Here is a 25,000-nt window from a genome sequence, read left to right as displayed (position 1 = left end):
GCTCTCGTTGCAAGATTTGTGGCGGTGGGTCTCTGCAAATGCTTTTGTTTTCCCTTGTTAACGCCTCTCTCTCTCACTTTCTTTTTTTTTTCTCTGTTTAGATTTGTGTCCGGTGCTTGACATTCGCGCTGAAGAATCTCGTAGAGTTTCTTTTATAGTTCTCTTTCGTACCTTGTGTCCGGATCTTGACATTATCAGATGAAAGTGGAAACGATGAAAAATTTGACAAAACTCATGAATTGACGCTGCTTCTGCCAGAGATTTATCCCTTTTAGATAGAATGGTTCTTGGTGGTAGGTTTCGGTTTCCTAATATTAGCAGTCATGACTTGGACCATCGACGGATGGTCTCTTGTTTGTCACTTTTTCATAAGATGTGTTTCAACAGAGATCTTTCACATTCACAGTTGATCTCTGATCCCCTTTTCCTGCCGAGAGCAAACAGATTCGCCGAACAGCATCACCAATTATGTATAAATGTGTCTCTCTGTCGCTTGACTTCCAAGTCAGTGGCCCCTGTGGGATTGTTCCATAAAAATAAGAGTCATCTTCTAAATAATAATAATAATAATAATAATAATAATAATAATAATAATAATAATAATAATAATAATAATAATAATAATAGTAAACAAACCCTAAAATAACAAGGAAGTAAGCAGAATACAGAAAAAGAATAAATAAACAAACCCAACACTTCACAGAATCCCCACCTGGCACCCAAGGCCTGTCAGCAAGCAAGTTCAGCACCACCGGAACTGCATTCTTCTTCTCCATTCATTCATTTACTCATTCATACCTGTGTAAATGCTGACACGAGGGAATGCAGATCGTCTCACGGCTTCATTACCGGTGGCCTGGTCCTCCGTGGGGGCGCATCTGGCCCTGGGCACTCTTAAATCCAAGCGGTATTTGGGAATAGGTCCGGAATCCTCTGGGACAGTCTGGCATTCCCGGCGGTACCTGGTCCAATCGGCGCTGTGGGATTCTTCATCCCTTCCCTGATTCATCTCTTCTCCTGTCATTGTCGGATTTTTGCTTTAGGTCTCTCTCTCTCTCTCTCTCTCTCTCTCTCTCTCTCTCTCTCTCTCTCTCTCTCTCTCTGCTCAGTTCTCTTTTAGTCTGTTCAATTCTCTCTCTCTCTTTCTTATTCAATTCTTTTTAGTCTGTTCAACTCTCTCTCTCTCTCTCTCTCTCTCTCTCTCTCTCTCTCTCTCTCTCTCTCTCTCTCTCTCTCTCTCTCTCTGTCTTGCTCAGTTCTCTTTTAGTCTGTTCAATTCTCTCTCTCTCTCTTCTTATTCAATTCTTTTTTAGTCTGTTCAACTCTCTCTCTCTCTCTCTCTCTCTCTCTCTCTCTCTCTCTCTCTCTCTCTCTCTCTCAATTCTCTTTTAGTCTGTTCAACTCTCTCTCTCTCTCTCTCTCTCTCTCTCTCTCTCTCTCTCTCTCTCTCTCTCTCTCTTTGTCTTGCTCAATTCTCTTTTAGTCTGTTCAACTCTCTCTCTCTCTCTCTCTCTCTCTCTCTCTCTCTCTCTCTCTCTCTCTCTCTCTTAGTCTTACTCAAGATTAATCAGTTAGATTGAGACGACTTAAGCGCTTCACAAAAGGTTTTATATTTCTCCCTCGTTGATGAAACTGTAATCACTCTTTTGTTGGGGAAGCCTTTGTCATCTCGTAATGTACGATTCACACCTGTTTTTGATACGACCGAGAGAAAGTCGTAGCATATTTGCGTAACATGAACAGTCACAATGCTGCAGGTAAAAGCCGTTGTCACTTGTAATGTGCGATAACAGGTTATTACGACATCGGAGGCGAAAGCTTTGCTCTGTGTTGCAATATGCGATTATTCAAGATTATATATTGCAACAGGTCAAAGCTTTTGATTTCTGAGTCAAATGTTATAAAAAAGCAATTGCAGTTTTTCACAAATAATGGTTGATTTGCGCAGCATGATAACTTGATATCATAGCAGGCAAAGAGTTTTGTAATAGTTTTTATTAGTCATTTACAAAATATTACAAAGAGCTTTGTAATTTTCTGTAATCCTCATTTACAAAATATTATAGAGCTATGTCTTATTTTCTAATGGTTTGTTAACGGTAATTACATCATAGCAGGTGAAAGCTTTGTTGGGTTGTGTAATTTACAATAAAAATAATTGCGCTGTAAATTTTAACTTGTTGGGAATGATTTGGTAATAAAATGTCACAAAAGGGTAAAGGAAACGAAAGGATTATAATAATGACATTGCTTTTCTAAAACAATTTATATATATATGAATTAAAATGTTGAAATAGGTAGTTTAAAAATTAAGAGTTATGATAATGAAATTTGCCATTCTGGAAAATATGAATCATAATGATGAAATTGACATTAAAAGAAATTTGATTTTTTAATGATGAAATTGCCATTGTATAGAAAACGGTAGAAATATTTTTAAAAGGTCGAAAAGCTTTAAGAAAAGTGAATAAGGGAAAGAGAAGGCTCAGAAGGAGAGGAGAGGAGAGAGAATTGTATTGTGCTGAGGTTGAAAGGAAAATAAAGTAATTTGCAAAGTGAAAGAAAAAAACAAGTAAAATGCGCCGAAGTTTCTTCGGCGCAGTCGAGTTTTCTGTACATCGTATAATCAAGGCCACCGAAAATAGATGTCTTTCGGTGGTCTTGGTGTGATGCTGCATGAGCCGCGGCCCATGAACCTTCAAACACGGCCCGGCGATGGCGTGCCCTATATCGTTCCCAGGAGCACGATTATGGCTAACTTTAACCTTAAATAAAATGAAAACTATTGAGGCTAGAGGGCTGCAATTTTGTATGTTTGATGACTGGAGGGTGGATGATCGACATACCAATTTGCAGCCCTCTAGCCTCAGTAGTTTGTAAGATCTGAAGGCGGACGGGAAAAATTGTGGACGGACAAAGCCGGCAAAATATTGTTCTTTTCAGCAAACTAAAATTGGTTAATGAAATCCCTTTAGTCGTACTTAGTCGACTGTTGCACGTTCGATATTGCCTGCTAACGCTAGCACCAGACTCCTCCGCGTCCTCTCAAGCCATCCTTCATGTGGCTGACGATAACCAATTCGATTCTAGGCTCTCTAGGAGTTTGAGTTTGTCTTGATGTCCTGAACCCCCCTCTTTTATCCGGGCTTTGGGGGCCACCATAAGGTAACGAGGTATTTTTGTTTATATTAGATATATTCATCGACGGCATCCTTTGACCCGTGGTGAATTACGTATCTGGTAGATAGTTGACTGTGGTTGATCTTGACGGGGTGGAGGAAAGCAAGGATATATATATAAACACACACAGTATACATATGTATATAAATATATATATATATATATATATATATATATATATATATATATATATATATATATATATATATATATATATATATGTGTGTGTGTGTGTGTGTGTGTGTGTGTATGTATTATACACGCACACAAACACACACACACACACACACACACACATATATATATATATATATATATATATATATATATATATATATATATATAATTGTATATATACGTACATACATACATACATACATACATACATACATACATACACACCGAATAAATAAAACACAATTGAAGCAAAGTCCAGCGAAGCATAACAGTCTCGAGACAATGGGAGTCGGAAAGGCGCAAGATAAAAAAAAAATCCACCCCAAAAAAAAGGAAAAAAAAAAAAAAACAGGAAAACTTTTAGATGTTGTGAGGAAACGGAAAATAGAATGTCATGGATATTGTGATGTGTTGTGCTTTTAAAGGGAGGGAGAGGGAGAGAGAGAGAGAGAGGCCCACGCACAACGAAGTGGTAAAAATAGTGGTCACGCTTTTTTCCCCTCCTACTCCCATGCCAGAAATAAGCGCTATGGGGAAAAACTGGCAGGGGTAGAGGGGGCGCGGGGGTGTTAGTATGGCAGCAGGAAAAGAGTTGAGGCAAAATAAGCTTTTTGAAAATTTTTTTGGTTTTCAAGAAATATGTGCGGCATGCAGGTATGGGAATACAGAGGCGAGGCAGAAAAACTGGAGCAATGTTAATAAAATGTATTAGCCAAGGGAAAAATGGCATCAGTAGGAAAGCATTCGTGGAATAAATTTCTAATTCTAACTTTTATAATCTCATTTTCTTTCCTTACTAGATACTGGCCGTTTAATTTTACGCCTTAGTTCATATATTTCGTATTTTCTTTATGATTTATGCTCCTACATTTGTTTTTGTTTTTTTAAATAAGTGAATTATTGTTTTTAGCATTTTCTTGGAAATTACAGATAATTTTATAAAGAAAACAATAATTCTCTTATTTCGAAAATAAAAAACAAGATATATATGTAGGAGCATAAATTGCAAAGAAAATACGGAAATACATTTATTAGGCAAACTTAAATAGGAAGAGTGTAAAATAAGGGAAAAAATTAATGTAAAGATCAAAGGAAAAATTAGAAATTTATTCGAGAAATACTTTCAAATACTAACGTTTTCAATCATCTTCCTGGAAGGGTTGGTAAAATCAGTCGATAACCATTTTTGACAGACAGACATACAGTAAATCCATTCTCCTTAATTCATAAGTAGTAACATCGAAGAAATTATTACTATAAATATTAACGGACAGACAGACATTAAATGGCGAACCATTTTTAACAGACAGACAGTAAATCCACCGATAACCATTTTCAACAGACGGACAGACAGACATTAAATCCATGGATAACCGGATAACCATTTTTAACAGAAATTAAATCCATCGATAACCAATTTTAACAGACAGACTAACAGACTGACAGTAAATCCATCGTTAAACATTTTTAACAGACTTACAGACTGACAGTTAATCCATCGATAACCATTTTCAACAGACAGACAGACTATCCATCGATAACCTTTTTTGAGATACACAAAGAGTAAATCCATCGATAACCATTTTTAACAGACAGTAAATTCATCGATAACCATTTTTAACAGACAGACAGACAGACAGCCAAGATTAGTGTAGATTAGATTAGATTTGTAAGACAACAGAAATAAATGTCCAACTTCTGAGAGAAAATGTCATTGAACGGGGTTTGTTGGGGGGGAGGTGGATAGAGAGAGAGAAGCAGTATTATTTCGCAAAAATGTTGCTGCTGGAAAAACACAATTCAAACGGTAGATAACAGAGAATGAAGATTAAGGATACGGGGAATAGAAACAGCAAGAACGGTGTTTGAGATTAAACAATGAAAGGGCTTAAGCGAACGTTAAAGCTGAACAGTGAGGGAAACTCTTAATGTAATAAACATTGATGATTTGTGAGAGCTTCTAAATAATAAAGGAAAGGAGAGAGAGAGAGAGAGAGAGAGAGAGAGAGAGAGAGAGAGAGAGAGAGAGATGAATTACATTCTCGCTTGTTGTCAGTCACGAACACGAACCCTATAACCTTTGGTTAAATTTTCCTCGAAACCCAGGTATAACTTTTCTTTTTTTTGCGCAGTCCTGCTAACAAATGAACAAAAGATAAAGACACAAGCAAACAAACCTAAACAAAAGCATAATCGACCTGGCCAAGGTAATAAAAGACCTTATATTAAAAATGAAAAGATAAAAAAAGAAAGATATAAAAAAAACCGTAAGAACGAAGCAGGAAAAATGAAGGGCAAGACGGAACGAATAAAAGACGTAAGAAGGACAAGTCAAAAATGGAGAAATGAAAACCCAAAAGACCCGGAGATTTAAAGGACGCAAGGAAGAAGAAGAAGAAGAAGAAGAAGAAGAAGAAGAAGAAGAAGAAGAAGAAGAAGGAGAAGAAGAAGAAGAAGAAGAAGAAGAAGAAGAAGGAGGAGGAGGACAAGTAAAAAATGGAAAAATGAAAATCCAAAAGACCCCATTATTCAAAGGACGCAAGGAAGAAGAAGAAGAAGAAGAAGAAGAAGAAGAAGAAGAAGAAGAAGAAGAAGAAGAAGAAGAAGAAGGAAGAGGAGGAGGAAGGAAGGAAGGAAGGAATAAAGAGGAAGGCGAAGTAAACGTAATAAGGCGTGTTGCGATACAACGGCGAAGATATTAACTTTGAGATATTATTAACTTTTCCATTAACCTGGGAGAGGTCCTATGCATCCCTCGCCTTGCACGTCCTTTGCTCTCCTTTCCCGGCTCTCATCTCACCTCCTTCCTTCCTTCCTTCCTTCCTTCCTTCCTTCCTTCCTTCCTTCCTTCCTTCCTTCCTTCCTTCCTTCCTTCCCCCGAATTCTCTTGTGAAGTAAATAAGAGATGAATAAGTAAAATGAGATAAAAGGAAATCTAAAATATTTAATGAATTAGAAGAACGGTAGAAGGTAGAAAATGGGCTGAGTAAGAGAAATAAAGATAAAGCGAAAGAAAGTAGCATTAAAAGTGTTTCTCTTATGTCGTGTGTAGGTGAAGTAAATAAAAGGATGATAAAGGAAATGGGATAAAAGAAGATGTAAAGGGTTTAATGAATTAAGAGAGAGGTAGAGGGTAGAAAATAGATCAAATAAATCAAATCAAATAGAGTGAAATAAAATTAGAAATGTTTCCTTTACGTCGCGTAGGGGAAGTAAATAAATGAAAAATAAATAAAATTTCATTTTGCTGTCGAAACGGTAGACGACGCCATTAGTTAAATTGACGCGATAATGAAAGATATAAAAATGGATGTCGGCGAAGAAATTGAAGCTTAATGAAGACAAAACTGAGTGTATGCTATTTGGATCTGACAGTGCACTACGAAAGGATGAACACTTCAAAAGAATAACTATTGGTCCGTCAACAATAATTATTGTAGCAGCATTGAGGAACTTAGGGGCATTTATTGATAATAAATTGTCGATGAAGAATCATATATTGTATATTACAAAAACCTGTAACTGTCATATTAGAAACATTGCATTTATTAGAAAATACCTAAAAGATACTCTGAAAACAGCAGTTTGCAACCAAATACTATCGAGGCTTGACTACTGCAACGTTATATACCACGGTCTCCCTAACTACCTACTAAGAAAATTGCAAGGAGTACAAAATTGAGCCGCCAGGTTAATATAAGGACTACGTTCCCGTGATAGAATAACCCCAGCACTAATTGAACTACATTGGCTCCCAGTAAAAGCTAGAATAGAATATAAAATACTTCTTACAGTCTTTAAAGCAGTAAAATATGATGAACCAACATATCTGAGAAACTGCTTAAGCTTTTTTTAGACCTGAAATGAATATTGCAATCAGACATGCAAGTGAAGCATATAGGCTGTTTGAACCTATAACAAATTGCAAGTCAGGCGAGAGAGCATTTGTACACTACGCACCAAGACTTATCCAACAAAATACCACCTGAAGTGGAGAGCAAACAAGAAGAATGCAAATTTAAAAAGGAACTAAAGACTCTCCTATTCTGCAGGAGCTACGATACTGACGAGAAAGCACTGAAAGATAATTATAAATAGAAGAAGCACCTCATTTGAAAACGTACAAATGCCCGCCAGAGAGGGAATTATCCCTGTGGAGGGCTGTACATAAACCGAAGCGAAACAAAAAGGAAATTTAAAATATTTATTGAATAAGAAAAACGGTGGAGGGTAGAAAATAATCTATGTAACTAAATAAAAGGGAAAAGTATTTAATGAACTCGGAAAATAGTAAAAGGTGGAAAATAGGCTAAGCAAATAAGGAAAATAAAATGAAATAAAATAAAGTAAAATCCTAAGTATTTAATGAATTCGAAGAGCGGTAGCAGGTAGAAAATGGGCTAAGTAATTAATTGAAATTAAATTAAATGAAAATAAATAAAATTAAATAAGTATTTAATGAAATCCAAGATCGGTAGTGGGGTGGAAAATTAGAGACCTTTGGTTTTTGGGGTATGTGAATCCCTCTTGAAAATGGGAAGAGTATAAATGGGAATCACGGGACACGAAAGCTGGGAGAAAATTCCAAATACTGACGGTAGGGCGAAAGAACACAACAGACTATCACCTTAATGTACTGGTTTACATGAAAGCTGGGAGAAAGTTCCAAAGACCAGCGGTAGAGGGAGACGATCGCAACACAAATTTCAGTCAAGTCTCGAGGGAATACGAAGGCGGGACAGAATTCCAAAGCTTGGTGGAAGAAGGACACAAACACGACGCCCTTTTCAATGAAGCCATTCCCTTTGAGGCGCCTTTACCCATTCAGTCGCCTCCCACGACGACTTCATTCACACCAAACGAGAGAGAGAGAGAGAGAGAGAGAGAGAGAGAGAGAGAGAGAGAGAGAGATAACAAGTTCCCGACACATCCAAAATATATGGCCGTTAATTAGGAATGCCAGCGATCATTACCAAGAACAGAGCGTCAGGGGAAAAAGGGGGGGGGAACGCCCTCTGGGGGATTAAGGTATAGGTTGAGGGGGGGGGGGACTGGGAGCCGTCTCTATTGCCATCTCACCCCCCACACCACCCACACGCCACCCCCTCCCCCCACACACCCCACACGTCTCTCTTGGAAATCAGTTAATATCAGAGCAAGGGACAACGATGATGAAATAGTTTGACTCGGGAACAAAGCGACCCTCTTTCAGCCTCCCCAGGGGACAGAAGCTCCTCCCCCTCCCTCCCCTCCCTGAAGGACAAAGAGGGCTTCCTCCCCTCACCCCCAGGGTGGCCTCCCGCTGATGGGTTAAATAAAGTCCCCCGGGTTATTATGTCGAGGATGACGGGCTAATGAGAAAATGGCCAGCGCGGTGGTGGTGTTGCCCGGCAGATGCAGATAGCAATGGCGGCGGGCTGGAATGACCTTATTTGAGAGATTACAGACGCGGCGGGGAATCATAATACTCGAATTAAAAGCGCGTCGGGGGTTTCTCTCTCTCTCTCTCTCTCTCTCTCTCTCTCTCTCTCTCTCTCTCTCTCTCATAGAATGCTTGTATGCTGTTCGTTCTTAAGCTACCCCGTTGCTGTTTCTGTACTGATGAATATGGAAATTCTCTCTCTCTCTCTCTCTCTCTCTCTCTCTCTCTCTCTCTCTCTCTCTCTCTCTCTCTCTCTCTCCTTCATTTCGAGGCTGATAAGGCATGGTGAGATGATGGAGATAATTTTGATGATTATGTAGGGGCTTTTTGTGTTTTGTGGGATGCGAATGGAGGAAGGGGCGTCTCGTATCTATTACTGCTGCTGTTGCTTCTTGTGATAACTTTATCGTGAATCTTCTTCTTCTTCTTCTTCTTCTTCTTCTTCTTCTTCTTCTTCTTCTTCTTTTCATTATTATTATTATTATTATTATTATTATTATTATTATTATTATTATTATTATTATTATTATTATTGAATAAGTGATATTTCAACACCGTTTTCTTAGACGATCTGTATTTATTATTATTATTATTATTATTATTATTATTATTATTATTATTATTATTATTAATTATTATTATTATTATTATTATTATCCACAAGGTCCCTTGAAAAATATATTAGGATTTATCATCATCATCTTGGAGAAATAACACTCCATTGTGAGAGCACTTATTATTATTATTATTATTATTATTATTATTATTATTATTATTATTATTCACAATGTACATTGACGTATAATGAGACTTCATCGTTATTTTCTTGGAGAATATACGCCCTTGTCAAAGTATTATTATTATTATTATTATTATTATTATTATTATTATTATTATTATTATTATTATTATTATTATTATTATTCACAGTGTTTGTTTAAAAATGAATGAATTATCACCACCATCATCATCATCATGAATTTGTTGGAGAAATAACACACTCTGGTCACAGACCCACCTTTTACACCGACCCAGTTATTCTCCCGTCCACGTATTTTATGACAGGCTTCCCTTCTGTCATAAAACTTGTAATCGCTTTTAGTGACATATCTTCCATATCATACATCCTGGGCACCTCTCATATTGCTTTGCTGAGGGTTCTGTCGCAAAGGTTTTCTGGGTTCATGCACAGCCTTTTCACTTTATTTTCAAACTCTCGATTCACACGCCATCATATATGTATATATATATATGTATAGGTTTATAAGTATATATATGTATATATATAATCAGTGTAATATATATATATATATATATATATATATATATATATATATATATATATATATATATAAACATGTACTGTATATATATGTTTATATATATACATATATGTATATATATACACATATGCTTACATATATACATTAATCGTTGTACTGTTTTCAGTTTTTTCCCTCAGTCATGTAGGCATCTATTCTCTAGAATATTTCTCAGTTTTACCCTCGTTCCATATGTATGGCTATACAATAGGAAACTAATAATACTTCAAAAAGGCGAGAATTCATGTCCATGAATAATCACAGGAAATCTTCTGAGGCCATTATCCCGCTACTTCCAAGAAACACAAGCCCTTGACATCTCGAGGGGCCCCTGTAACTAGAGAAATGTTTCGTCTTGTTTTACTCGTCTCCGGGTAAAGTTATAGTGAAACATGGCGAGTTAGCTCCGTAGACTAAATAGTCTGGAGATCCAGGTACTGAAACATGGATTGTAATCTCCGTAGACTTTTTGTCGCTTTGGCGTTCGGTAATTAATGATTTAATGTTTCTGGTATATTGAACGTCGTATTATTATGCACGTTAGAAGTTAATAATAAAATGTTGTAGAGGAAATTTCACTTTAGGACTAAGTAAAATAAACTAATTTGTTGCACGATGGATCTGAGAGCTGAAGGAAAATTTATTTGCATAACACGATAGAGTTTATTTCAATTTTTTTTTTGAAATTAGGACAGCCTTCGAAATGTAAGCGTAGGAAGGTCTTTGCTCTATTAATGATGGTTGACAGATAGGACGAGGCATTCATACAAACAGACAGATACTCAAACACATACAAAGACACACGCATGTGTGTGTGGGTGGGTGTGTGTGTGTGGGTAGGTTCCCGAGAAAACAGACTGACTTTGAGAGATGGTGACCTCTAAATAGCCCGTAGAAAAGGGATCGAAACCCTTTAATGAAGACTCCTGAGTGACACTGACCTTTCGCACCGCCCCAAAAATGGCCGACAGAGAGAGAGAGAGAGAGAGAGAGAGAGAGAGAGAGAGAGAGAGAGAGAGAGAGAGAGAGAGAGACCGTTAGACAAAACAGGAGACAAAACAAGACAAGGCAGCAAACGCATCGAGGGACAAACGCTTATTCGACGTCGAGTTCAAAGAGTGTTTGCTCTGCCGTCGATCTGTCACGGATCGAGTAAAAAAAAAAATTTTTTTTTTTTTAAATACCATTTCAGGCCAAGGCATTCACAGATGCACCTCTCGCGCGTTTGGCGTCAAAGACTCCTGTTGACGTAAACCGCCTGCAATGCCACACGAACGAGAGAGAGAGAGAGAGAGAGAGAGAGAGAGAGAGAGAGAGAGAGAGAGAGAGAGAGAGAACGGCCTCCTCCTCCTTCCCCTGCCGCGACGAACAAACAAATAGCAGTCGGAATTCCGCCAACCTAACAAGGCCCTTTGTTCCGCTTTGTTTGCGGTTCACAAACGTACGCATGAATCAGAGTTCGTCGATGAAGTCTTTCTTCTTCTTTTTTTTTTCTCTTTTTGACGTGGAATCGATACTAATGGGTCAAAGGGCGGGATGCGTAGAGTACTTTAACTTGCACGGGAGGAAATAAAGGTGATTGGGACAATATACTGCTGCGCGGTAATTGAATCGTTCGGAAGTCAATGAAGGGAAATTGGTTTGGCGAGATGTATGCTGCTTTTTTGTCCGCTGGTTTTTGTGTGGTGCTTTTGTTTGCGGCTGCTTGACTTGATTGAACGTAAATGATGATTGATTAGTTACGTGTTACGTGCTACTTACTATGTGGTAATGATATACATTTACCGAATATACTTTTAAGAATACGTCATTAGACGGCGATAAACGTATAACTTTAAATGTTTAAAAGACCAGAAAGAAAGATATAATTAGTTGAAATATTTAGAGGTGTAGGCAGTAATATGATAAAAATATTCCTCGAAGTTGTTTTGACCAAAGGGTTGCTAACACACAGGTGAGATAATATTCACCCGTGTAGGTGTAGAATAACAAGACAGGAAAAATACTGGGATCACACTTGGCTTTGTAAATAGTTACAGTCAGTAAATCGTGTATTGAGTGATTTTGACCATATTGGGATTTTACGATTAAATTCATAGCAGCTGAATTGCAAGGAAACAGATTTGAACAAGTGCTTGTGTGTGTGTGTTTTTTTGAGATAACTCATCACACACACACACACACACACACACACACACACACACACACACACACACACAATACCCTGATGATTGTTGATATCAAAGAAATGACAGACTGTGTAGGTTGTAAAGAACAACCGGCCATCCTGTACTCTCTCTCTCTCTCTCTCTCTCTCTCTCTCTCTCTCTCTCTCTCTCTCTCTCTCTCTCGTCGAAAGGACACACGCGCAGGTCATGAATGAATAAATAGTATAAAATGCCCCAGGGTAGAAAAACTTTGGAGGCTATGATGGAGTAAAAGCAGGAAGGAAGGATAGCAGAGATAAATATAAGCAGTACATCAGCTTTGTATGAATAAGAGCTTTCACGGCTTACAGAGAGAGAGAGAGAGAGAGAGAGAGAGAGAGAGAGAGGAAATAGTCACTAGAGCCAAAAATGCATATTTGATGGGGGGAACGAAAGGTTTCGCACAGAACGGCAGTATGAGGATAAAAGCTTTTAACAGGTGTGGCGGGAAAACAAGGCATTTGTTGATCTAACTTGAGAAAATAGAGTTATTTTGGGTTAGAAGACAATTAATGGTTTTACTTAGTGTAGCAGTGTAGCAAGGATGACTGTGAAGGGTAAAAAAATAGAAATGACATCTAGTGAGGTAAACTAGGATGAGCAGTGACGATTAAAGGCAGGGCTACAACTACTTAGCTGTAGTTTATGAATAGAATATAATAGTGAAAAGCCACGATGATTGAAAAGCAAAGTATGAATAAGCCGTGACAGTAAGAAGCAAGTTAAAATTACGTGACACAGAGAGAGAGAGAGAGAGAGAGAGAGAGAGAGAGAGAGAGAGAGAGAGAGAGAGAGAGAGAGAGAGATGATATGATAACAAAAAAGTATGAATAACCTGTGACCGTTAGAAACAAGTTAAAATCGCTTATCTGTTATGTCGAGAGAGAGAGAGAGAGAGAGAGAGAGAGAGAGAGAGAGAGAGAGAGAGAGAGAGAGAGAGAGAGAGAGAGAGAGAGTTAAGAAAGACAAAGATAAGGAGGAAAAGTTGAACGAGAGAGAGAGAGAGAGAGAGAGAGAGAGAGAGAGAGAGAGAGAGAGAGAGAATGATCACAAAAAAGTAAGAATAACCTGTGGCCGTTAGAAACAAGTTAAAATCGCATATTTCTCATGGGGGGGAGAGAGAGAGAGAGAGAGAGAGAGAGAGAGAGAGAGAGAGAGAGAGAGAGAGAGAGAGAGAGACCTAAAGCAAAAATCCGACAATGACAGGAGAAGAGATGAATCAGGGAAGGGATGAAGAATCCCACAGCGCCGATTGGACCAGGTACCGCCGGGAATGCCAGACTGTCCCAGAGGATTCCGGAGCTATTCCCAAATACCGCTTGGATTTAAGAGTGCCCAGGGCCAGATGCGCCCCCAACGGAGGACCAGGCCACCGGTAATGAAGCCGTGAGACGATCTGCATTCCCTCTTGTCAGCGTTTACACAGATATGAATGAGTAAATGAATAAATGGAGAAGAAGAATTCAGCTCCGGTGGTGCTGAACTTGCTTGCTGACAGGTGTTGGGTTTGTTTATTTATACTATTTATATACTATTTATACTATTTCTTTATTCTAATTATTTGCTTGTTATTTGAGGGGTTATTATTATTATTATTATTATTATTATTATTATTATTATTATTATTATTATTATTATTATTATTATTATTATTGATAGGATTCGTTGGTACCAGGTAGCAATTCTCTGTTGTGTTGATTTTGTTTATTTATCTACAGCTGTAATTTATATATTTATCTGCTGAATTAGCGTTTATTTATTAGTTTTTTATTTATTATTATTATTATTATTATTATTATTATTATTATTATTATTATTATTATTGTTATTATTATTATTAATCACTGAAGGGAGGCGTTGGATCCAAAGGTAGAATTTGGTGAATAGTTGATATTTATAAATTTATTTGTTTTTTTGTATTTTGTTTATATATGATTTATGTGTTTGTGAAATAATTTATTATATGATTAGATTTATTTTTTATCTCTATTTTGTTTCATGTGTTAAAAACCTTGGTATTAAAGATGCTCAACAATTTACCTAGCGACCCAATCTCGTTTCTTCTAGGGAACACTCTCTCTCTCTCTCTCTCTCTCTCTCTCTCTCTCTCTCTCTCTCTCTCTCTCTCTCTCTCTCTCTCTCTCTGAATGTCACCTCACTCATTTGAATGCTCTCCCCCGCCTGCGGGATATTCTTTCGTCACCGCAAATTGATTTGTCAGTCACCACAAAGATTCCATTTCCTTTAGGCTGAGATGTGGCCTGTGTTCTGGGTTCTGTTATTATTATTATTATTATTATTATTATTATTATTATTATTATTATTATTATTATTATTATTAACACATTTAGCGTCTTCCTAGATTCCATATTATTATTATTATTATTATTATTGTTAACACATTTAGCGTCTTCCTAGATTCCATATTATTATTATTATTATTATTATTATTATTATTATTATTATTATTATTATTATTATTATTATTATTAACACGTTTAGCTTCCACCTAGAATCCATATCATTTTATTATTATTATTATTATTATTATTATTATTATTATCATTATTATTGTTGTTGTTGTTGTTGTTGTTGTTGTTGTATAAAGTATTTTTAATAATACCGTTGAGTCACCTTGCTTCACTTGTACAAAGTTTGGACTAATAAATCGCTGATGAAAGTCTTGAAAATTGAGAAAGGACAGAGTCAAAGAAGCTGGACAGCCTGTAGCTGGAGACAAAATGGAATCGGCGAAAGGCAAAAAGTTATAGCAACACAAATGTGACTGAAAAGCGTTGCAAATAACATTTAGAGCTATCTACAGTACGCCGTACAAAGAACACTGCTTGCGGTGTCCCCCTAAGGGGAACCAGGAATGGTGGAAATTGCATTTTGTTATGGTCGAAGTGAGAGAGATTACACTTTAGATTTCACTGAATGAGTCTTGAAATTATGACCAGTCACAGGAAGGAATTCATTTCTACCCTGGTGAATCATGAACTCCTTGTGAAAATCACTTTCCTTACTGGTAAAGTAGGAAATTACATTAGTTTACTTTTTGTTGAAGTGAACAATTAGGTTGTTTTACTTTCTGGTGACGTGAAAAATGACATTATTTTACTTATTGTGAAGTGAAAATTACGTTATTTTACTTTATGGTAAAGTGAAAAATTACTTTACTTTAATTAATGGTGAGGTGAAAATTACATTGCTTTACTTACTGTGAAGTGAAAAATGACATTGTTTTACTTACTGTGATGTGAAAATTACTTTACTTTACTTACTAGTGAAGTGAAAAATTACAGTATTTTACTTACCAGTGAAGAGAAAAATTTCATTTTTTGGCTAAGATGAACTCTCATATTGTAAATTATCGGTGAAGTTGAAAATGACATTATTTTATTAATTTTGAGTTGAAAAATTCACATATTTGTGGCTGAGACGTGAAAAGCAAATTCCTTATAGCCGAGAGATGCCCTGTTCCACCGAAAATTATATTCTTTGTTTCAGAGATTTGGCCAGTCACTGAAAATGTAATCGTTATAATTGATGTTTGGCCAGCCGCGGTCAAAATTACATATAATAACTGGAGCTGTGACTTCCCAAGGAAAATTAATAGCTGAGATGTGACATCACAAGTAAAAATCCCCTAGGGAGTTAGTGTCGCCAGTGCACCTCATGTGGTGCACTGTAAGTATTACTCAAGGATCTTTGCAGCGTCCCTTCGGCCCCTACCTGCAACCCCTTTCATTCCTTTTACCGTACCTTTGTTTATTTTATCTTTCTTCCATCTTACTTTCCACCCTCTCCTAACAATTGATTCATAGTTTAACCGCGAGGTTTTCCTCCTGTTACACCTTTCAAACCTTTTTTCTGTCAATATCCGTTTCAGCGCTGAATGACTTCATAGGTTCCAGCACTTGGCCTGTGGCCTAAATCCTATATTCCCTCTCTCTCTCTCCCAAGTAAAAATAACATCCCATTGGATGATATGTGACCCAGCACAATAAAAATGACATCACCCTTTCACCTAAGATGTCAGACGCTCTCCCGAGTCTTTCTGGTAACTTGACCTCCTTTGAAAGTCACGGAGGTTCATCATTTCCTCAGCCGAGGCCACTGAGGGATTTTGGCGTGCGTGTTTCTTGGAAGTGTTCCAGGGGCAATAGAGACCAGGTCCTTCTGAGGGAAGACCGAATAGAGAAGAGAGAGAGAGAGAGAGAGAGAGAGGCCCCAGGGGAGATTTTTTTTTTTTTTTGGTAGGCGTAGGATGTCCCCCATAAAAGGAATAATGATGTATTTTTGTTGCTTGCAGTTGCACTTGACTCGCCGTTTTTTCCTTTCTCGTACACACGGGCTTGTTTGTCAGAAGCCTCCTTAATGAGTTCATGGGAGACTTATCCGTAATGATGTATGCAAATTTATATGCAAATTTTAATGACTGCAATATCCTGTTTTGGTGGTATCTTCATCTTTTCCGTGGGCGTTTCTCAGCGATCTTTCTTTGGAGAGGAATTTTCTTCTACTGAAATTTCTACACTTAATTATTGCAGCCCCCCCCCAAAAAAGTCTTTTATACATAAAATATGTACGTATGTATATGTTTACATATCTAGCACTGACTTCCCAACCACCTGATATACACTCAGTTTCACGTACTGTTCTGTGTTCAGAACCTAAAGGTGACCTATGCTTAAAAAAAGTCTTGATAAAAAGGTTAACGTAGGTGGCAGGATGGAAGGAGTTACCAGCCTGTTTTGAGATGGTTTGATCATGTGGTAAGAAAGGATGATGGTAGGATGACTTATGAGATAAAGAACGATGAAAAGAGTGTAAAGAATATGCAGTTTACCAATTGCTGGAAGGAAGGAGAGAAGACTTACGAAGGGTTAATGGGAAGATGAAGGTAAAGAGGTATTGGAAGGAAGGGGTCTCTGTATCCAGGAAGCGAGGGGATACGTCGTACAAGGTAGAGGTGAGTGGTGCAGTGTGTGTGTAGAGTGTTTGATGCCTGCTGATGAACCTCCTGTGTAGTTATATGAAGCTTTTATTACTGAGGAGATTTTCTTCATTTGGTGGCATCCACGATTCAAAAGTTTAAGTGAAAATATATATATATGTATATATATACAATATATATATTTATTTATTTACATGTAATAATATATATATATATATATAGTATATATATATATATATATATATATATATATATGTATATATATATATATATATATATATATATACACATATATATACATATATATACTCTCAATGCCGTATTAACCGTCTATTAGGCCACTATATTATTGCTTCCTATTTTTAACATCAGGTACCCTTTATCAAGATATAAAGAAATAAGTACTATTGTCATTTCTGTATTAGAAATAACTCAAAATAACCTATCTTCTTAATACCGTTTCAGATTACACAGTCTATAACGATCATTATATTGAAGAGGAGTTGAATCTATGTCCGCAGGCTACCAGAACGTTAATTTGATGAGTTTCCCACAAAGACAGTCCTTCCGTTGTGACTGTTATTGATGTACGGGTTTATATAAGGATGGAATAGGAAGAAGGGAGGTTTGTGAGTGTGGGGCGTTGGGGTGGTGGGAGGGGAAGAGGTGGGAAGCCAGTTAAAGGATGAAGAATTAATCCTAGTCCTTCATGAGATATCTTTTAAGTTCCTTCGGCTGTTTAGTATGCATCATAACACGGCTTACCGTCCCTGAAGAATCCATGGGGGAAAAACACTTGATTTTTCACTATTTCTAACCCGCAGGGGAATAGCGCCGTCAGTGCTCCTCACGCGGTGCACTGTAGGCGTTCCTGAGGTCTTTTGCAGCGTCCCTTCGGCCCCTAGCTGCAACCCCTTTCGTTCCTTTTACTGTAGCTCTGTCCATCCTTTCATATTCTCTTTCTTCCATCTTACTTTCCACCCTCTCTTAATAATTGTTTCAACATTTCGCTGAATGACCTTGTAGGTCCCAAGGCCTGACCCATGGCCTAAATTTTATATTCCAGTTCCTTAATTCTTGCTGAATTAAAATTTTCATTTTCATCTGCATAATCAGCCTTGCATTAATTATACAAAATAAGTTCAGCTTCTCATAAGTACCATTTCAACCCTAAAGATAACCAATAAACCTCCATAGTATTATTCATTAAATGACCGTTTCAGTTCCCATATTTTTATTCACTGAATTATCGTTTCAGTTCCCATATTATTCATTGAATGATCGTTTCAGTTCCCATATTATTATTCATTGAATGACCGTTTCAGTTCCCATATTACTATTCATTGAATGACAGTTTCAGTTTCCATATTGTTATTCATTAAATGACCGTTTCAGTTCCCATATTGTTATTCATTAAATGGCCGCTTCAGTTCCCATATTATTGTTCATTGAATGACTGTTTAAGTTTCCACATTATTTTTCATTAAATGACCGTTTCAGTTCCCATATTGTTATTCATTAAATGACCGTTACAGTTCCCATATTATTCATTAAATGACCGTTTCAGTTCCCATATTATTCATTAAATGACCGTTTCAGTTCCCATATTGTTATTTATTAAATGATCGTTTCAGTTCCCATATTATTATCCATTAAATGACCGTTTCAGTTCCCACATTATTATTCATTAAATGGCCGTTTCAGTTCCCATATTGTTATTAATTAAATGACCGTTTCAGTTCCCATATTATTCATTAAATGACTTTCAGTTCCCATATTATTCATTAAATGACCGGTTCAGTTCCCATATATTATTAAATAACCGTTTCAGTTCCCATATTATTAATTAAATGACCGTTTCAGTTCCCATATTATTCATTAAATGACCGTATCGGTTCCCATATTATTCATTAAATGACCGTTTCAGTTCCCATATTCATTGAATGCCCGTTTCAGTTCTCATTCATTGAATGACCCTTGCATTTCCCATAACATTATTCAGTGAATGACCATTTCAGTCCCCAACTTCTCTCTCTCTCTCTCTCTCTCTCTCTTTCCTCTCTCTTTTTCCACGCCTTCTCCCCGAAAGCCCGTGGCAGCAACAGCTGGGAAAGAGAAGCAATAAAAGCCCAACCCCTTTTAAATCTGGAAGCCCTAACCGTCCGCCCAATTGGATATCGGAAGATGTCCGAAAAACTTCGCCTTCTTCTTCTTCTTCTTCTTCTTCTTCGATGGAGAGAGAGAGAGAGAGAGAGAGAGAGAGAGAGGGGGTGGGAAAGAAGGAGAAGAAAAAAAACTTTTTGCAGCCCGCAGAGTTCGTGGTGTGAATAGTTGCCGAAGCTGCTACTACAGTCCCGCTGGGTGAGACGAAATTTTGTGTATCTGTTCATTTATTTATATATTTATTTTTTCAATTTTTTATTTTTTCGTCTGTGGATTTATTTAATTTTTTGCATTTTTTTAAATATATTTATTTATTTTATTTTTATTTTTAATTTTTATTTTTTTTATGTATATTTATTTTGTCATTTATTTATTTATTGACTTATTATTTGTTTTCATTTATTGATTTTTATTTATATGTTAATTTACTTAAATTTTCATCGATGTGTTTATTTATTTATTTATTTTTAAATTTTTTGTTGTATTTATGTGTTTATTTATTATTTATGCGCGTAGTGTGTCATACATATAGTCTACGGGTGGACAACTCCCCGTTTCACTATCGTAAACTATTGTTTACAAAAATGCACAGTAATATTCATTTGATGATATGTAATACATACTTGGTATTGAAAGAATACGTAGTATTGCCGTTGATAATGACGGAACAAGTACGAGATTGTTGTAGTAATAAGTGATAATAATATTAAGCATGTATTTATATGCATGTATATATATTTATATAAATATGTATATTGTATATATATATATATATATATATATATATATATATATATATATATATATATATATATAACAGTAACTGTTAACTAGATCTGTGAACAATTTTAATGAAAATCTTTGGAAGATTAAATCATACTCGCGCGCAAATGAAAAACCATAATAATAATAATAATAATAATAATAATAATAATAATAATAATAATAATAATAATAATAATAATAATAATAATAATAATAATAATGATAATAATAATAATATTTTTTATTTAAACTGATATGTTGTAATGAAAATCTTGGAAGATTAAGTCATTATATTCGAGCGTTACATGAAAACCAGAATGATAATAATAAATCACGTATGATATTTTTATTGAAAATTATATGACATGATACAATAATACATATGAATATTGAAAACCCTTGAATAATAGTCATATACATAATTATAATCATGTCCTTAGATAATGTATTTTTTTTGTCATTTCGGGCGGTTGTTTTCAAAACTGAAAATTCGTTTTAGGGATTAATGATATAAGTTAAAATGGTCTTAGGTTTGGAAAATTCTTTTTCGTGTCTTTTGCTGTCATTCCTATCCATTAGTCGTACACTAATAACGAAAAAGACAACTGAAACTCATGAATTAAACGTTTATAGTTTATAGTTTCAAGGAAAATCAAAAGTGATTTAACTGTTCTGATATATTTCTGGGAATTCCTGTCAGGTTTCGTCACTACTTCGTAAAAGAAGTTGGATGAAAGACAGCTTTGACCAAATCATTCAGGTTGATGGACAGGTGACGTGTTTTCTAGATGTACAGGATCTCATAGACACTGGTGAGAGAGAGAGAGAGAGAGAGAGAGAGAGAGAGAGAGAGAGAGAGAGAGAGAGAGGAGAGAGAGAGAGAGAGAGAGAGAATTTTTCTAAATCTACAATATTTCATAGACACTGGAGAGAAAGAGAGAGGGGGGATTGGTTTCCTTAAATTACAATATTTCACAGACACTGGTGAGAGAGAGAGAGAGAGAGAGAGAGAGAGAGAGAGAGAGAGAGAGAGAGAGAGAGAGAGAGAGAGAGAGAGAGAAGAATATTTCCCAGACACTGGAGAGAGAGAGAGAGAGAGAGAGAGAGAGAGTGCCAAAATTACAATATTTCACAGATACTGAGAGAGAGAGAGAGAGAGAGAGAGAGAGAGAGAGAGAGAGAGAGAGAGAGAGAGAGAGAGAGAGAGAGAGTTTTCTAAATTACAACATTTCATAGACACTGGACACAGAGAGAGAGAGAGAGAGAGAGAGAGAGAGAGAGAGAGAGAGAGAGAGAGAGAGAGAGAGAGAATTTTCTAAATTACGACATTTCACAGACACTGAGAGAGAGAGAGAGAGAGAGAGAGAGAGAGAGAGAGAGAGAGAGAGAGAGAGAGAGAGAGAGAGAGACTGTAGGCAGTAAAGACTGCCGAGGGATTGGTGGAGAACTCGAGTCCTGTCACCGGTGTCCAAAAACGAATTCCCATCCGATCTTTTCACTTGTCCAGCATTTAAACTTTATGTTGGTGCCGTTTCTCTCCTCCCCCTGAAATATGACTTTCATATTCGCGGTGCTGTTGCTTTCCCTCTTGACAGAACCCAATCAAAGGCGAAATGTTTTTGGGCCTCTATTCCGGTCCTAACTTTGTTCTCGGACAATTGTTGTTCCTGCAGTTATAATTTTTTTTTCCTACGAGAATTGTTTTTGAAATTGATCTCTAAACTTGAGAGAAAGCGCCTGCTGTAAGGTTACTATATATTTTTTTTAATTTACAAGTTTTGTTTAAATTACTTTCTCTTGAATTCAGAGAAACTACTTTTTCTTGAATTCAGAGAAAGTACTTTATTCCTTCATTGTTGGTTATGCAACACCCGTCAGAGTGCATCTTCTCACATGTATTGTGTGGGGCTTAGCAGCCTCAGATTGGCAGGCCCAGAGGCTGTTTTCTTAACATTTATTTTGAGCCGTATGGCCGCCTTCCCTTTTTCGGGAGGTTGACCAATCGCTTCTTTATCATTTTCACGTGTATTGATTGTATGTAAGCTTCCCTCCTTCAGGCCTAGCCCCAAAAACAAAAATATTCTTTCTTCATATTCTTTTTTTTTTCAAGGTGTGCTGATACACAGCCATTTCATTTTTTTTTATAGTTTTCAGTGTTTGTTTATTTTTTTTTATTTATTCCTTAATTCTCAGTCATCATGATAATGATTGTCAGATCCTCTCTGCTCAACCATTTCCTTTTTTGGAGAATAATTCACCTCATATCTTCCCTGCTCAACCATTGCCTTTTTTTGGACAATAATTGTACCTACATCTTCTCTCTGCTCAACCATTTCCTTTTGGAGAATAATTGTACTCATATCTTCTGCTCAACCATTTCCTTTTTTGGAGAATAATTGTACTCATATCTTCTCTGCTCAACCATTTCCTTTTTTGGAGAATAATTGTACTCATATCTTCTCTGCTCAACCATTTCCTTTTTTGGAGAATAATTGTACTCATATCTTCTCTGCTCAACCATTTCCTTTTTTGGAGAATAATTGTACTCATATCTTCTCTGCTCAACCATTTCCTTTTTTGGAGAATAATTGTACCTATCTTCTGCTCAACCATTACCTTTTTGGAGAGTAATTGTACCTATCTTCTGCTCAACCATTTCTTTTGGAGAATAATTGTACTCATATCTCTCTGCTCAACCATTTTTTGGAGAATAATTGTACCTATATCTTCTCTGCTCAATCCATTCCTTTTTTTGGAGAATAATTGTACTCATATCTTCTCTGCTCAACCATTTCCTTTTTTGGAGAGTAATTGTACTCATATCTTCTCTGCTCAACCATTGCCTTTTTTGGAGAGTAATTGTACTCATATCTTCTCTGCTCAACCATTTCCTTTTTTGGACAATAATTGTACTATCTTCTCTGCTCAACCATTTTTGGAGAATAATTGTACTAGATCTTCTCTGCTCAACCATTTCCTTTTTGGAGAATAATTGTACTCATATCTTCTCTGCTCAACCATTGCCTTTTGGAGAATAATTGTACTTTATCTTCTGCTCAACCATTTCTTTGAGAGTAATTGTACTCATATCTTCTGCTCAACCATTTCTTTTTGGAGAGTAATTGTACTACTATCTTCTCTGCTCAACCATTTCCTTTTTTTGGAGAATAATTGTACTTTATCTTCTCTGCTCAATCCATTTCCTTTGGAGTAATTGTACTCATATCTTCTGCTCAATCCATTGCCTTTTGAATAATTGTACTCTTCTCTGCTCAACCATTTCATTTTTTGGAGAATAATTGTACTTTACATCTTCTCTGCTCAACCATTTCATTTTGAGAATAATTGTACTCATATCTTCTGCTCAACCATTTGTATTTTGAGAATAATTGTACTCATCTTCTGCTCAACCATTTCCTTTTTGAGAATAATTGTACTCATATTTCTCTGCTCAACCATTGCCTTTTTTGGAGAATAATTGTACTCATATCTTCTCTGCTCAACCATTTCATTTTTTGGAGAATAATTGTACTCATATCTTCTCTGCTCAACCATTTCCTTTTTTGGACAATAATTGTACTCATATCTTCTCTGCTCAACCATTTCTTGAGAATAATTGTACTCATATCTTCTCTGCTCAACCATTTCATTTTTTGGAGAATAATTGTACCTATATCTTCTGCTGTCAACCATTTTTGGAGAATAATTGTACTCATATCTTCTGCTCAACCATTGCCTTTTTGAGAATAATTGTACCATATCTTCTCTGCTCAACCATTTCATTTTTTGGAGAATAATTGTACTATCTCTTCTGCTCAACCATTTCTTTTGGACAATAACTGTACTCATCTTCTCTGCTCAACCATTTCCTTTTGAGAATAATTGTACTCATATCTTCTCTGCTCAACCATTTCATTTTTTTGGAGAAGAATTGTACCTATATCTTCTCTGCTCAACCATTTTTTGGAGAATAATTGTACCTATATCTTCTCTGCTCAACCATTTTTTTGAGAATAATTGTACTCATATCTTCTCTGCTCAGCCATTTCTTTTTGGAGAATAATTGTACTCATATCTTCTCTGTTTCAACCATTTCCATTTTTTGGAGAATAATTGTACCTTGCTATCTTCTCTGCTCAACCATTTCCTTTTGGAGAATAAATGTACTCATCTTCTCTGCCAACCATTGCCTTTTTGAGAATAATTGTACTTCATATCTTCTCTGCTCAACCATTTCATTTTGAGAATAATTGTACTCATATCTTCTCTGCTCAACCATTTCCTTTTGGACAATAATGTACTTATATCTTCTCTGCTCAACCATTTCCTTTTTGGAGAATAATTGTACCCATATCTTCTCTGCTCAACCATTTCATTTTTTGAGAATAATTGTACTTTATATCTTCTCTGTCAACCATTTCCTTTTTGAGAATAATTGTACTATCTTCTCTGCTCAACCATTTCCTTTTGGAGAATAATTGTACCCATCTTCTCTGCTCAACCATTGCCTTTTTTGGAGAATAATTGCACTCATATCTTCTCTGCTCAACCATTTCCTTTTGTCCTTTCTTGGCGCTCTGTTCTGTGACCTGGTTTTCAAGTTCAAGGTCATCTGGCTGGTTCCTCAGAATCGCACCCACAACATGGTCAGTACTGAAAAGCCCCAGAGGAACCTTTATACGAAATGTGGCGGTTCTTCACATCATGGGTACATCCAATCTCTCATCACAGCCGGCTGAGTTAATGGGACACTGAATTATATCTCCATCAAGATTCAGCTGTCGACGATTCTCGGAAAACCAGA

General features: G+C 36.4%; 2 protein-coding genes across 2 annotated transcripts in view; one reads left to right on the top strand and one right to left on the bottom strand.

The window, feature by feature from the left end:
* LOC136827205 (uncharacterized) overlaps positions 1-25,000 on the top strand; it is a 305,481-nt gene that overhangs the window by 120,495 nt on the left and 159,986 nt on the right. The gene's annotated exons all lie outside the window — the stretch shown is intronic.
* Positions 22,553-25,000, bottom strand: part of LOC136840341 (uncharacterized) — a 7,936-nt gene continuing 5,488 nt past the window's right edge. The window contains exons 2-5 of the mRNA XM_067107041.1: positions 24,681-24,869; positions 24,407-24,523; positions 23,592-23,829; positions 22,553-22,797 (exon numbers count right to left, since the gene is read on the bottom strand). Of these exons, the coding sequence (XP_066963142.1) occupies positions 22,553-22,797; positions 23,592-23,829; positions 24,407-24,523; positions 24,681-24,869 (789 nt within the window). The remainder of the gene's footprint in view (positions 22,798-23,591; positions 23,830-24,406; positions 24,524-24,680; positions 24,870-25,000) is intronic.

Source organism: Macrobrachium rosenbergii, chromosome 1 (assembly GCF_040412425.1).
Source record: "Macrobrachium rosenbergii isolate ZJJX-2024 chromosome 1, ASM4041242v1, whole genome shotgun sequence".
In the NCBI taxonomy this organism is placed as follows: domain Eukaryota; kingdom Metazoa; phylum Arthropoda; class Malacostraca; order Decapoda; family Palaemonidae; genus Macrobrachium; species Macrobrachium rosenbergii.
Note: the sequence above shows the minus strand (reverse complement) of the source record. Positions and strands in the feature narration are given on the sequence as shown.